The sequence below is a fragment of the Ptychodera flava genome, chromosome 20 (assembly GCF_041260155.1).
Source record: "Ptychodera flava strain L36383 chromosome 20, AS_Pfla_20210202, whole genome shotgun sequence".
Lineage (NCBI taxonomy): Eukaryota > Metazoa > Hemichordata > Enteropneusta > Ptychoderidae > Ptychodera > Ptychodera flava.
Window position 1 is genome coordinate 16,428,232 of NC_091947.1, and position 15,395 is coordinate 16,443,626.

Sequence of the window (15,395 nt, forward strand, 5' to 3'; positions counted from 1 at the left end):
ATAAAGTTACTTTGTCATTATTGAAAGAATATAATGCAAATTAAATTGGGTAATGACTACAATTATAGTGGGACTTTGCAAATGCTTCTACCTCGGTTTAAGAAAAAGGGCACGGCCCGAGTATCATAGGCACTGACATGTTATTATGATTTGTCCAGTAAATATGAAAATCCTATACGGAAATCATTACCTATTACAGCCTGAAGGCCTTAGAAAGCTAATCATAAAGAAAAAAATGTACATTATAAAATTAAAATTTAGTCTTATTCGTAAAGATGTATTTATTTATTTATTTCGAACTCCAACACGGTTATGATACAGTTAAAAACCATATGCATCCGCACTTACTGGAGGATTTAAGTAAAAAAACAAATAACATGTTACAGGACAAGAAAGCAGTTATAACAAATGATATGCACAACGAGGACAAAGTAAAAAATAAAAAACAAACGCTTTTAGCTTTTCTTTTAAAACTCGAAACAGAAATATAAAAATTGGCAGACATTGATAAAAACTATTATATAGCTTTGGAATGCGATTAAAAAGTGAATTGCCAGTAATTTAACTCTACCATCAGGTTAATGAAATGTCCTTTTCTGTCTAGTTGATCGCCCACTGGCAGGAATGTGTAAATTAAAATTGGTTGGCAATCAAGAAGGGCATTAATTGATTTGTGAAGAAAAACAAGGTCAAAATAAGTGCGCCTTTTAGACAGCATTGACAAATTAAACATAACCCACAGATCATCATATGAATAATCATCAAACCCTATTTTTACAAGATAACACAAATATTTAACAAAGTTACGCTGTACAGCTTCTAGTTTGTCTGCAGAGTACACTTTGTCGATGCTGTTCCAAACACTGATGCATACTCGAGTTTAGTTCTAACGAACGTTTTGTAAACCACGAGCAATGCATCCACCGACAACCTTTTTGCCAAACCTTTTAGCATGCCAAGTAGTCTTCGAGCATCAGTGACAATGGAAACGACGTGAGTTGAAGTTAACTTTAATTGTGTCTAGTGTCACGCCTAGGTCACTGTAACTATAAACAGTCTTCAAGTTGTGAGCATCAATATTATAATCCCTCTCAATTGGCAATCTTTTCAATTAAAGACAAAGTACTACACATTTGGCATAATTAAGGTGCATTTTCCATTTCTCAGACCATGTGGACAAGTAATAGATCTCTTATTGTAACATTGAACAGTCATTCACACTACTTATTATCTTAAACAACTTCAGATCCGAGTCGTCTGCAAAGCCTACTAGTAAGGAGCCACATTTAAAATTACCAAATGCATCATTTAAATAAAGATTGTTTAGTCCTGAGAGGCTTATATTCACTTTTAATTCTTTTATCTCCAGAAGCTTCTCCTCAGCTTCAACTCAATATGATTATTCCTTTCGGAGAATTTCAAATTTTAAGGAAACTCAAAGGATGTGGACGTCACCTCAGTGGTGAGGCAAATACAGAACGACTGTCAGGTGACCCCGGATGGAATAGTCACCTGATGAACCGCCTCCACTCGTGCAGCCTGATTGGATGAGCGACTCCGTCATGGGTCAAAGGTTATATGAGTATGAATGATGCACATTTATCTTTGCAGTCTCGACAATAGGGTGTCCAACCTCGTCAAGGTTTCACAGGTAACAGCCATTCTATGCTGTGCCGGTTTCACCGAATCCTTCGTGGAGATCGCCTGAAAGCTATTCTAGGCGCTTCGTCTTTCACAAGAAATTTTAGACCAAGTTCCGGTCTTGATATGCGGCTCGTACAGTTTGTTGAAGAGGGAGGCGTGTTCCCCAGAGTTGGCGTTGAGTTGAGCGAAGGCGGCGATGTTGTCGATTTGTCGGCGTGTGATATCACTTTTCCCCGTGAAATGACGGGATTTCTTAGGGGCGGTGCTGAACTACTCGAATCAGCTAAAACGTAAGGACATTTTAATGCTCTTCCTTGGATTTGCATACACTAGTATTTTGCCCGTATGTATTGCAAGCTGTAGCTCAGCTACTGGAACCTGCAAGTGCAAGCGACATTTTTGTAAAACAGATTTTTCATTCTCAGACCTAACCCTAGAAAGCAGGTCAGCGGTCCTCATTGTCATTCGATCGTGTCTTTTTTAAAAGTTTGAATATGCGTTTAAAGCGAACAACAAAAGTGATGGTAACCGGAGACCCTTTCAGACTTTCAGATGTACGTACCACGAACAATACAATATTGTAAAGAGAAACTATGCATCACGTGAGCTTTCCCATGTCTCGTGTAGCTGTTACAACAGACCATGGTCCCACCAGCCTCCAGGCTCCGAACGAACTCACGCTATCTCCACATATAAACCCCAGAGTACATGGTATCCCGTTTACTATAGTGACCAGCAGGGCGACACGCGTACCATATAGCTTTCAGCCACCTTTCTTGGATAGAACACAGTCCCTTGTGGGCTATTCAGCTCTGGGACTTCGCCCCATAGACGAGTGTACGTAAGCGGGTTTTTCTCGCGTATGTACCCTCGTCTATGGGGCGAATAGTCCCAGAGCCGTTTAGCCCACGAGGGACTGTGGACAGAATGTGAGCATTTTGGAGGCGGAACGTATAAATATTTTGCCGACCCGAGTACTCAGAGCCAAGCTTCACTTACACCAGGAACTTTTTTGGGCATGTTTGACAAGACTGAATACTACTTGGCCAAGACTGGACAATGTGATAGATACGAGCCGTGGGTGAGGATGGCAGGGCGTTGCGAGTTTCAAGACAATGTCTTTGAGGGTCTAAGGCTAAATGTGCAAAAATGCAAAATGTTTGTGCATAACTTTAGTCAAATCAGAATATACGCTAAAATATTAGAGAACTTTTGCCAGTTTTTGCAACACAAAAGGCTGTATGCATACAAAGTTGTATTCAATTTTAGTTCAATCAATCAAAATTATGTCCAACTTTCTCAATACTAATTTTGAATATATTTCATCTTACATATCCCTGACTTAAGGTGGCTGGAAAGGCTATTTTTGCACCAATTCTTTTCTAGGAGTTAATGTCAAGTTTCAAGTGTTAGAATCAAGATATTTACTTCAAATTTTCAGGATAACTCCCTTACTTAATACTTTCTCCAAATAACATAAAACTTGTATATTTGCAGCCATGGTTTTGAAATATGACACTAGTAAATATTAAAATTTAATTTTTCATATTTTTTTACATATTTGAATTTAATAATAATTGGATAGTACTTGATACTACCAAATTAGTTATAAATATGTTGACACTATTAATTGTAAGATGTGTACGGCAGAATTTGTAAATACAAGTTGTTTTTATGATTTTACATAGGTTTACATATCAAAAAATATTTAAATTTTTTCAAATTTCAAAATGTGATTTTTCAAAAAGGACATCAAATACAGGAAAATTGTGCCATAGTCATCTTGTCTGTAACCTTGCTAATAGGCTGTAAAAATTCCATGTCCATATATCATTTCAAAGATTCGATTAAATTGGCATAAAATTATGTAGGAAAACTCTTATTCTGTCAAAAATGTTGAAAACAAGCCATATTTGCACCCCTCTTTTGAAGTCACAGAGCAGTCTTTTTGGTTAATCTCACTTTTGCCACCTCTTTGACACTCAAAGAATCTAAAAATGCATTTACAATAGCTGTCACGCATTCTGAATGCAAGCACTGCCTTGTCAAACTTTCCTGAAAAACAGCAAAAAATGGCTTTCCCTTTTCAAACATTTTTTAAAAGCTAGGGGACCTCTACCATAGTTAATACACTGAGGACTCCCTAACTTCCTCTTTTTTGGTCAGTTTTTTAGAAGTTTCAACAGGCTATAACTCTGCAATGCCTTTGACCCCAAATATCTAGTTTTTTTTTATTCCACAGAGAATGTTGACTCCTTTTATATTTTAATAGTTTTATTGAAGTTTATAACTGACACTCTAGCCTTTCCAGCCACTAAAATACAAGGTAAAATTGAAGTGGCCATCTTGATCGCACGGTCTAAATGGCTATAAATATGCAAATAATTTTTCTGATCAGCCAAAATGCTGAGATCATGGCATAAATTTAAAATATTTTTTTTTTACGCCAGATTTAAGATGACAGAAATTACTACAATGAACTATATAAATAGCTTTTAGCCTTGCTTTAAAAATGTCAGTGAGAAACAAGTATGCATGACATTGATGTACTGCTCCAGGTATTTTTCAAGAAAGGCCCTCTGTCACAATGCCAAGTGCTGTCATCTATTCTTTTACAGGTAATACAATTGCAATAAACTGATAGGGCAATAAACCGATGGGGCACAAAGTGAAAGTAATGAAAATTTGCCTGAATAAATGTTTATCAGAGACAATTTTTACCACAGAGGAGCCACTTCTTTGAGAGGGCTCCAATAAAACTTATCATTTTTAGCAGTAAGACTAATACAAATGCCACAATACTTTCAGATACACATAAACAATGAACAATTTTTGACATGGAATGGGTAAATAGTGTTTTATAAGTGTCTATAATTCAAGTAAAGTGTGAATTTTGTAAGATTTTTTTGTATCGTTGAAAAATGTGGCTTGTGATCAACTGTTTATGCATTAAAAGTTGTTTTTTTGTAATATGACAGAATCCTAAATGTGCGTGTTTGATGTATTTTTAGGATGTAGACAGGAAGTCTGTTATTATTGAGCCCTTCCCTGTCTGGGATATAAAACCCTACCTTTCAACCATTTGTATTGTGAAGGACAGTTGTTTTATCAGTATTGAATTTTTTTTCGTTTTTGCAGAGCTGCAGTATCTGGGAAAAATATAGTCAAGAGAGATGGAATTAAGATACAGGCACCTGTCACACGGCCGGACAAAGTACTATGCGTAGGGCAAAACTATAAAGACCACTGCGAAGAGCAAGGAGCCCCGATTCCCACAGAACCTGTCATCTTCAGTAAGTTTTCCAGTTGCATCATCGGGCCAGGAGATGATATACTGTATCCGGATGTTTCTGATGCCATAGACTGGGAGGTTGAATTGGTCATTGTCATCGGAAAAGCAGGAAAGAATATCAAGGTATTATTAAAAATGTAAATTGGAAGCATTTATATAACTGTTCTTTGTCTCATGTTTTGACTGGATTGCACTCGCCCGGCAATCAGTATTTGGTTTATAAAATATCTCCCATGTTGCTTGTTTGTACATGTATCCTACTCAGGTTGACTCCTGTTTTAGATTCTATCCATTCGGACCTATGTGAAGGCGACAATATCAGTTCACAATATTTCATTTCCTAATCCTCTGCTCCTATTACACCTTTCAGCCCAGACATGTGCTAATTATCATTCTGCAGTCAGACATTGCACAGTGCTCTTTCTGGACCTGCTACTGTGCATATATCTATATCAATCTGATAGACATAGTTACAATCGAATTTGATATAAATAAACCATCCAGATATTTAACAACATTATAATTTTACATTTTCTTTGACATGTGTAATTTTCTTCTGTTCACATCATTTGTTAATTTTATCTCCTTGATGCATTTTAAGTAGTTATGTTTTACCCCAGTTGATTTGATTAATTAGACTGTTAATTAATCAACCTGTTGTTAATAAATAAATAAATAAATAAATAAATAAATAAATGAAATACATACATAAATAGATCGATGAGCAAAAACATTTATAGATAAATGAGCAAAAACATTTCTTGCTTTGAGCACAAAAATGGAAAATGTGAAATTTTTTCATGGTTATATGAAGATTTCAACAAGGATTACAAAATTAAATTTGTCAAGGTGAACTTTGTGTACACTCAATGATATGCAGAGTGTATCCAACTAAATAATTCATTTGTCAAATTGTGTTGATAATTTTTAGGGTATTTCATTATGACAGTCTTTAAATGGTCTGATAATGCAATGTTACAGGATATAGAATGTCTGGCAACTCATCATCAATTGCTTTCCTATGACAAGTATAGGTATGTGTTTGTTGTCTTCCTGGTCTACTTAATCTAATCATAGACCCTTGAGGGTCTATGATCTAATGGGCTGGATTGGCTGAAGTTTCCCAAAATTAGAGTAGGCCTCAGACGATACATTTTCTGTTGGTGTCTACATAAATGTAGGATTTTAGGGATTTTTTTGAAAAGCCAATACAGACTTTTCTAAGAAAAAATGTTTTTTTTAAGTGATTTTCTGTCACAAATCAAGCCATTGCTTCTTTTTCGCAGTATTAAACACTTGTGAGAATCATAGACAGTAGGGAAACTCTACTGTCAATGTTACAACTAGTAATATTCCATCCATTGAACTATGTGGTAATGCATATCAATACCCACAGATTCAATGCCTGATGAATGTGAACATTGTAAAAGCAATAATTATATCAAATGAAGGCAACTTGCAATTTTGTTACATTTGTTGTGTTTTTTAAGGTTTTGCTCTTTCCACTTTGCAGTATTTTCAAACAGAGAATTTACTTGTTTTGGTATTCACAACAATATAAGAAAGTCACCATATCAGGTGAGTGGATTATTCCATTGTGTTGATAGGTTGAGAAGTGTGTGTGAGATATGAATATCAGATGTGTGTTTCATATTCTGTAGGAGTCTGAAGCAATGGACCATGTCATTGGTTACACAGTTGGACATGACGTCAGCGCACGTGATTGGCAGTTACAGAAAAATGCTGGGCAGTGGTTGCTGGGGAAGACAATGGATACGTTCTGCCCTATTGGACCAGTTTTAGTGACCAAAGATGAGCTACCAGGTAACAATTAAGGTAGTATGTGCCTTGAAAGTGAAAGACTTAAATTTTTCCTCAATGCTGTCTCAAGGAATTTTTCAACAACTCTCTTTCAAAATCAATAGTAAAAATTGAGGATCAGTCAACAAATTTTGATACTGGAGAAACAATCACCGGTATTTGAAATTCAAAATGGCTGCCATTCCTGTGTTAATCTATGGAGAAAAATAGAGTTTTTCTGACACCAAGACCAGAAAAGAATTGGAAAAATTTGATCAAAATGCCGAGGCACTTTCTACCTTAAGGGACAGTCTGTTACATCTTTTGCGGGACATGGCCAAAAAAAAGCAATACTGCTACATGAACCTCTTGTGACACAAGCATTGGCATGTTTCACAAGCTAATATTAAAATGGATTTTTGTCTTTCATAAACTAATGCTTCATTATATTTGAATGTGGGACCTTAATATATTTTGCCAAGGAAATTCATAAATTTTTTTTTAATGCTTTTTATGCTTCTCTGTTAAAATTTTCCAATGCTCCATAACATTTGGTTATCTGGACACATCATTTCCCATGTTTTGAAAAGATGGTTCATGCATTCATTACGTCTCAGCTTGATTATTGCAATAGTCTCCTGTATGGTGTTAATAAGACTCAGCTGGATCGCCTACAATCACTTCAAAATGCTGCGGCTCGTCTCGTCTCCCGGACTCGGAAATTCGATCACATCACACCTGTTCTCATTGATCTGCACTGGCTGCCGGTTGGTGCTCGCATCAAATTCAAAATTTTGTTAACCACCTATAAAACCATTCATCGCTTCGCACCACTTTATTTAATTGATTTACTTGAAATTTACACCCCGGTCAGAGATCTCAGATCAGCTGACTCTTTGCGGTTGGTGCCACCTCATGGAAACTTTAATAAGGCATACGGGCAGAGAGCATTCTCTGTTTGTGCACCTGCTCTGTGGAATTCGCTGCCGCCAGTGATTCGCAACGCCAGATCTGTGGACTGTTTTAAACGTCTTTTAAAAACTCATCTTTTTAATCAGTTCTATTGGTGATTGAGTTTTTAGGATCATCTTCTGTATGGTTTTAACTGGGACTTTTTAACTGGGACTTTTTAACTGGGACTTTTTAATTTATTCTACTGCTTTCATAATTTTTTTATCACCGTCTTTTGTTTTCATTTTTATAATTAATTAACTTTTAAATTTTTTATCACCGTCTTTTGTTTATTGTACCAGAATGGTACAGGTGCTGACAGATTTTGACATTGTTTATTTTCGTTTTTCTTTTATTGCTTTTGCTGGTTTTTAGTATTTGTTTGTTTCTTTTAAATATGTTAATCGCACTGAGACGTATGTGTAGTGCGTGTAATAAATAAATATTATTATTATTATATTATGTTTTGGAAAATCTGGATGCCAACCTTCAACATGTATCTAAAAGGCTTGATAACTTTTCTTTTCCTTCAGATCCTCACAAGCTTGGTATACGGTGTAGAGTGAATGGTCAGACCATGCAAAACAGTAACACAGACCAACTCATCTTTAAAACGGAGACCTTGGTGTCCTTTATATCAAGGTAGGTGTTTCCATCTGTTTCATCTGCGAAAGCACGATTGTGGTGTACAAAGCAGTGAGTATTTAGTACAGTGTGGTTAAACTTACGAAGCACACACCAGGAAACAGTGAATGACTCAAATTTTCATCTCCACTTTGAGCAAGGAAACTTGCAACCATTCTCTTTCAAAACAAGAGTAAAAATCAAGCGTCATTTCACAAATGTTGCTACCCGAGATACATAATTATCGTCATTTAGAATTCAAGATGCTGCCATCCCCTGTGTTAACTTTGTGGAGAAAAATTAAAATTTGGATTTTCACAAATACAAGACAGTGAAAACTTTATTTACTCCAAGCGTTTCAAAATGAGCAGGATGGGACGCTTTTCCAGATTTTGATATATACCAGGTGAAAGGTTAGGTAAACAAAGAATGTTAGTAATTTATTGAAGTGTTTGTTTGAAAAACTTTGTGAATTCCTTCAGAAAGTAAACAAATCTTATTATAATCAGATCATAAGTTTAAACATAAAATACTACAAAGGTCAATTGAAGCAAAATTTTCATCAACATATTATCAGTTGGCAACTTTTTTCTTCCCTGATAAAAACCAGCAAATAAAACAAAAGTTAATATAGTCAACTCATGAAATGCACAATAAATCCACAAGTATTGCCCTTGATTTTACATCTTTGTAGGTTTGTTACTCTGGTGCCTGGAGACATAATCTTGACAGGAACACCTCCTGGCGTAGGGGTCTTCAGAAAACCAAATCCTATCTATCTCAAGGTAAGACGTTAATGAGTATGATGATTTTAACATGTTGTTATTCAATTTCTCTCTGTTCACTGTGTGCTTTTACAGTCTCAGAGTGATAAGGGACCGTCTCAGAATGTCGCAGAAGTTCAAGAAACGAAATTTCTTCGTTTAGATCAAAACCCCCTCCCCCCTCCCCCTAAACGAAAGTTCAAAAGTGCGAAATGTTCATGTCTGCCTGAGATCTCGAGAGTACAATGTTGCATTTTGCTATAGCTGCTAAAGACGTATTCCCCTTGCCACATTACAATTAAAGTAAACGATCAGATTTGAGTACTAACAGGGCATTTTACCTTATAAAAGTTTCATTTTATTTTACTTTCCCTTTTTGCATCTCTTGTGCTGTTCTTTGTCTTTGTGAACACGCAATTTGTACTTGGTAGGGGCGGTAAATAAGCGAAAAATTTTGACAAGGGGGCCCAGGCATGTTCAATCATATTAAAACGACTATGACCAGGTGCATAACAAGTGAGAATAAAGACATCTAGTGGTTAGAGCAGACGCTTATAAATAGCACATTTAAAAAAAAATGATACTTTTTGTCTTTGTATAATTTGATGAATGAAATGTTTAGGATACAATGTTCCTATCGGTAAATTGTGTTTGGGGCACAAACGAGATGGAAACAGTTACAAATTTGTTGGCACGAGTGTGCAGTTTTTCTTTAATTTAAAATAAACACACGAAAACTTGTGATCACAAAATAAAAGTGCGAAAGTGAAGTTCATTAATTGAATGGAGGTCAAACCCCCTCCCCCCCTAAACGAATAAATTTCGCTTTTTGAACTTCTGCGACAATCTGAGACGGTCCCTAAGTTGTTTGTAGACTGACCCTGAAATGAACTGCTGAACTCTGACCCCTTAATTAACCATTTGAATCCCTACCCAAATAAACCAGTTTACCTCTTATTCTAGTGACCGTTGACATCAAAGGGGATTAAATCTGAACCAGTGCAAATGTCAGTAGCATGTTAATCGTCATGTTTGTTCTCTGATAAACATGCATGCCATAGAGGCAGCTCTTTTCCCGGAATATCTCATATGTGATATATTTACAATATGTATCACAATTTTTTGATCTTCCAGTATATGACATCTGTGAGTAACCATATCTGTCCACTACAGGGACCATAGAAATGCTGAACTTGTTTCTTTAAAGTTTATCCTTCAGCAAGATTGAAACCAATCAAAATTGAAATCAAAAGATCAGACTGCTATTATCAAGGATGCAAGAAATGCATCCATGTAGCCATGTTTCTTTAACAAGCCTGCAGACATCTGTTTGTGAATAGTAAAACATGATACATGTATACTATATTTGTACGTAAATAAAGTCATAAAAACATTGTGAAGTGGCAGATTTAGGCCTCAAGCCAGCTATAATTTCATCATGCTGTAATCAAGTATGATGATTTGGTTGACCAGTTGATCAAGTTTTTGTGGAAAAGGGACATGTACAATGACACTCATGTAAGCCATATTCAATCTAATAAAAGCGTCATTAACAATATATTTTCATTTTGCAAGATTATATACTGAACATGCATACACTCCATGTATATGGGGACAGTTTTGCTATTTTTTACATGTTGAATGAACTTAAATGAACTGTAAAACCATAAGTTATTCCCTTGGATTTAATTTTGCTTTTATCACTGATAAATGAAATCTGCAAAATTAAATCCTTGAAAAATGATGAACAGCAACAGATTGTATGTCCTAGTGGAGATGTCTCTAACATGAAGATAATGAAATTAAATATCAGTGATTATATCATACCAGTGTATTGATTGCACAAACACTGCAATCAGATTGCTCGAAATTTGAAAATAGCAATGCTGAATTCACAATATAGCATCATTGAAACAGGCACTAGTTCCTAGCTAGAGAAAAATGCCTCTTTAATGTTTCATGCCAGAATTTCAATTTGATATTATGATATCATAGCAATAAACCACGTACCTTAGCAACGTTTATTCCGCTAGATTTTGACCAGCCCACTTCATAGTTGCACTCGCTATCACTCAAAATCTCATTGTATGCTGTAACTGGCTTTGGTTCAATATTAAAGAGTTTACATTAATCTCCAAAGTAAATATCGATTGTTAATTCTTTCCTTGAGAAAGTGTTTTTATACTCTGTGGATGACTGTACCCTTGGCTTTGAATATGAGGTTGTAAACGGTACACCCGGGTATTTGATTCTGGATATACGACCTCTTGGGTGAAAATTAGCATATTTGTGTGATTAGTTCCCACCAAATATGCTAAATATGCTAATTTTCACCCCAACCCCGCCAAATATGCTAATTTCCCCCAGAGGTCTTATATCTGCAACCATATACCCTCGCTTGCTGTTTATAACCTTTAAATCGTAAATTTGCTGTGTGAATTTAGAAGACGATTTTTACAAATATTTTTACTTGGCTCAGCTCATCTGTGGAATGTAATAGACTCAAAGACTCTCTTCTCACAGACACCTTTGTTTGGCTTTTGTTTCAGAGAGGCGATGTTGTGGAGTGTGAAATAGATGGCATCGGAACGCTGACAAATAAGATAGTTTAAGGACATAAAGTCAAACAGAACCAGCTGAACCCTATTCCAAATACAACTATCTTCAACAATCATTCAAAATTACAGTCTTTGGATTGTGTCCCTCCATTTGTACATTGTATTTACGCACAATCTGTTTTTGTTTTAATGTGCCCGTGAAGTTTATAACCCTAGGAAGTGTTTTATTAATTTAAATACAAATTATATTCATAATGGAACAGCAGACTTATGAAGTGCTATATGACAAGAAAGAGTTCAATAGATGATGAGCAGAATATTTGGTTTTCTATTAGTGCAAGATACGGGGCAGATTAGTATTAATTTATGCAAATTATATTAAAGAGCATTGTTTCGGCATTGAAATTTTATGCTAATGTTCTTCATCAATGTGGAATATTCATCTGCCCTGCATTTTGCATTATATATTGGTTTTAACTGAGACATATTCATCGTAATTCAGTAATCCATGTGTCATGCAGTGTATTTTGGTAGTTCGTTCAATATTAGGTTCTTTCATTGAATTATGTTGGTAAGCCAGTTCACAAGCCAAGGAAATAGCTCCTTTACAGGTTTGAATCAGTGCGCTATGCTGTATAAAGCATACATTACTCATAGAACATTTTAACCGAAGGGTATATGCAGAGTATGTTACTCATAGAACACTTTGGCAGTTTACAGCCTTGCCCATATTTTTTCACTGATGGATAGGAAAATAACGTTTTTGGCATCGCAATGTGTGTCATTCTTGGATAACAATCTGTCGTATAATACAAAATCAGTGTCTTTTTGTTGTTTTGAATGTTTGTGCAGACTGTTAGATGCAGCCACAGCAATGCACTATGGGATAACCTGGGAAAGGTCTGTCGAATTGGTAGCCACAGACTTTAATAGAGAACCTCTTGATTTGATCTGTGTCTTTGCACGTTCATAGCAATGGCAAATAAGTTTGTTGGAGTACTAGTCTGACTGATATCATTCTTGTACATGTAATGTTACATCAAGGCAGGCACCCTTGCTTTTTAAAAGACACATGTACTTCCTGTGCACTATCATAAATTGCAAGAAACATTATGGCTTTAAAATAAAACTTGGCCTGTGTGAGCATATCAAAGTGTAAAGTGTCATTGACAAAGTTCTTTACTAATACTCTTAAAAGTTGACAAAATTTATACTTACCAGCTCATGTTTTGCAAGAAAGGTAGACCGTTATTGTTATTTGGTTTTAGTAAACCACATCAAGAATAGTTTCAAACTATTTAATCAAACAATTTTAGGTACTCATGCAATATCTGCTTCATTCCGTTTAGGGATATCACCAAATAAATTTCACTTGCATCAGCGGTCTTGCCCATGACTCAATATTTTGCCGAGCTGTGTAGTGCTAACAAATGTAGGTCACCCTATATTCAGTATATTACAGCCAGCGGCAGAATTTTGCGACAAACCAGACTATTTTCAGAGTTACTTTTCCATCATAGGAAGGACAGATTGTTTTCCTTTCACATCTCATCAATGATGCCAAGTTGTCCACATTGGTCTATTGCCAATTTATGACAAACTTTTATTTTGATATTGCATCAAATACATACGTTTTTACACTTTTGAAGATGTCAGGTATATCCAAGTTGTGCTGAAACTGACAAACCACAGTGAACAGAGTATTTGCAAGATCTGTTCTCTCATTATGATACTACTCAATAATTAGACGACTCTTACAGAATGAAATCTTGTCCCCTGAATGGACTTGCCTGGGGAATTCCTTGTTAGACAGGAACTGTTCAATTCCAACAGTTTAATTTCGTCAACAACACCGAAAAATCAGCACTTCTCGCAGGAAACGCCTTCGCAGAAAGAAATATTTCGAACATCGAACAGAGAGGGCGCTAGACCGCCAACGATAAAGAGCAGCATTGATCTGCCTTTCACCACAAGGGGAGATCATGCCAATGATATTACATTTTCATTGAAAATAAGAATGGATAATTATAAATCAAACCATGTAACTCTGGTGTTTGAATAATGCATCAGTTTATGACCGGTGTAGTAATGTTAGACTGGAATTAGTTGAGAATACTCTCCTGTAAAATGTGTATTCAATAATGCTATCTTTAGTGAAACTTTGACATTTTGAGTCTAAGTTACAAACGAAGCCGATACCAACAAGTACTATGAGCACATGCCGTAATATTTGCCGAGAAATAATCGAGCGAAGCTGTTCCAACTAAATTTATATCTAAGCAGTGAATAACGCGTAACATTTTGTACTCCCTACCGAATGAATTTAACTGTAGCCTCCTCAACTTTTATGATTGTTCTTGTTCAGCCAAAATATGCCTTTCGGGCATATTGTTCCGCTGCTCTCTACTCATCTTTGGAGTGCATGTACAGAGAAATGTAGCAATGATGTAAGAGTTTCATACAATAACGCCTTTAGAATATTGTTAGGTATTAAATACCGATTGAGTATATCAGAAACTGTGCAGTCATTGCATTATGACATTGAACAACGGATTGCCCATGCTCATTTCTTCGTCGGTTGGACGGAAAGCAAAAATCACCTGATCGTAGCACTTTTATCCTTTGAATTAATTCGACACAGCAACTTTTGGCGCAACATTTTTCAGATTGTTTTTTGAACTTATTTTTTACTTGTTTTTTTGTGTGTGTGGAGAGTATGTCCCGCTTTCTATTTTTCTCAGTATATTTTGTCTTTTTCTTGTATTTTTCTTTTATGAGCACGTTCTCGATTAATAAAGAATAAAGAGAGTTTAAGTTGAGAGTGCCGACATCAAACACGGTGTTGTGACTTGGAGAGGTGTCTGTCTCGCTTCTGTGACGAAATGAAGGTAGTGTAGCCGAAGTCAACCCAATTTTTGGTCAGGGCACGAAATATTCAGAATGCAATTGTGTGGTCATTTGCAATGTTGCTGGGTTTTCTGAAGGGCTTGATTTTGTACGAAAGTATAAATTAAAAAGTAAGTAGACTGTATATTGCTGTCATGCGTTTGTCAGAAAAGTTATGATCGTCAGAAAGCTGGTTGAAATAAAATTTGGAAAACGTTATATGGGGGAAAGCACTGCAACAGCACAGTAAAACACATGGGACTCAGGCTCCTTGTTTGTTTATTTGTTTGTTATTGCGTTTGTTTTTGTTTGTCTGTCTATTTGTTTGTTTATGCGTTTGTTTATTTGTTACGTTACATGGCATATTGGGTTACAATATATACTACTAGCTCTGTTCAAATGCAAGTAAATGTAAATAATTTTCTTAAATGCCCTAATCGAAAATGAGCGATAACTGAGGAACACCAAACTAGGGAGACACAGGTGTTTTAACTTAAGGCAATAGTTCTTAATTCATACGACTTTTTTTTGAAACATCTGAAAAGATTTTTTAAGTCACTGCATGTCATTCGCGTTTGTCTAAAACTTTAACATTCCGATTTGTTTCCCTAAATTGTTATGTGTCTCCCTAAGTACGAGAGAGAGAGGAGAGAGAGAGAGAGAGAGAGAGAGAGAGGAGAGAGAGAGAGAGAGAGAGAGAGAGAGAGAGAGAGAGAGAATGCGTGTTGTTTAGGCCGGCCAGAGAAAAAAAAATCTTGTTCATCGGATTTTTTTGACCAAGTCCCAGGAGCGGCGAGCGAAAACTTTTTAATTTTTTTTTATGCCGAAGGTAACGCGGTGGCATTTTTGCACAGATGCAGACAAGGCAAGATAATT

At 35.9% G+C, this 15,395-nt stretch overlaps 1 protein-coding gene across 1 annotated transcript; it reads left to right on the plus strand.

The window, feature by feature from the left end:
• The first annotated feature begins 1,575 nt into the window (after positions 1-1,575).
• Positions 1,576-13,447, plus strand: LOC139120168 (oxaloacetate tautomerase fahd2, mitochondrial-like). Its single transcript, XM_070684328.1, has 6 exons — positions 1,576-1,934; positions 4,783-5,059; positions 6,598-6,760; positions 8,221-8,329; positions 9,006-9,096; positions 11,625-13,447. The coding sequence occupies exons 1-6, from the start codon at positions 1,666-1,668 to the stop codon at positions 11,685-11,687; spliced, it is 972 nt and encodes a 323-aa protein (XP_070540429.1). The 5' UTR covers positions 1,576-1,665; the 3' UTR covers positions 11,688-13,447.
• The last annotated feature ends 1,948 nt before the right edge of the window (positions 13,448-15,395 follow it).

Coding starts and splice junctions, on each gene's coding strand:
- LOC139120168 (XM_070684328.1), top strand. CDS start 1,666: ATGCTGTGCCGGTTTCACCGAATCCTTCGTGGAGATCGCCTGAAAGCT. Junction 6,761..8,220: donor GACCAAAGATGAGCTACCAG/GTAACAATTAAG, acceptor CTTTTCCTTCAG/ATCCTCACAAGCTTGGTATA. Junction 8,330..9,005: donor TTGGTGTCCTTTATATCAAG/GTAGGTGTTTCC, acceptor ACATCTTTGTAG/GTTTGTTACTCTGGTGCCTG.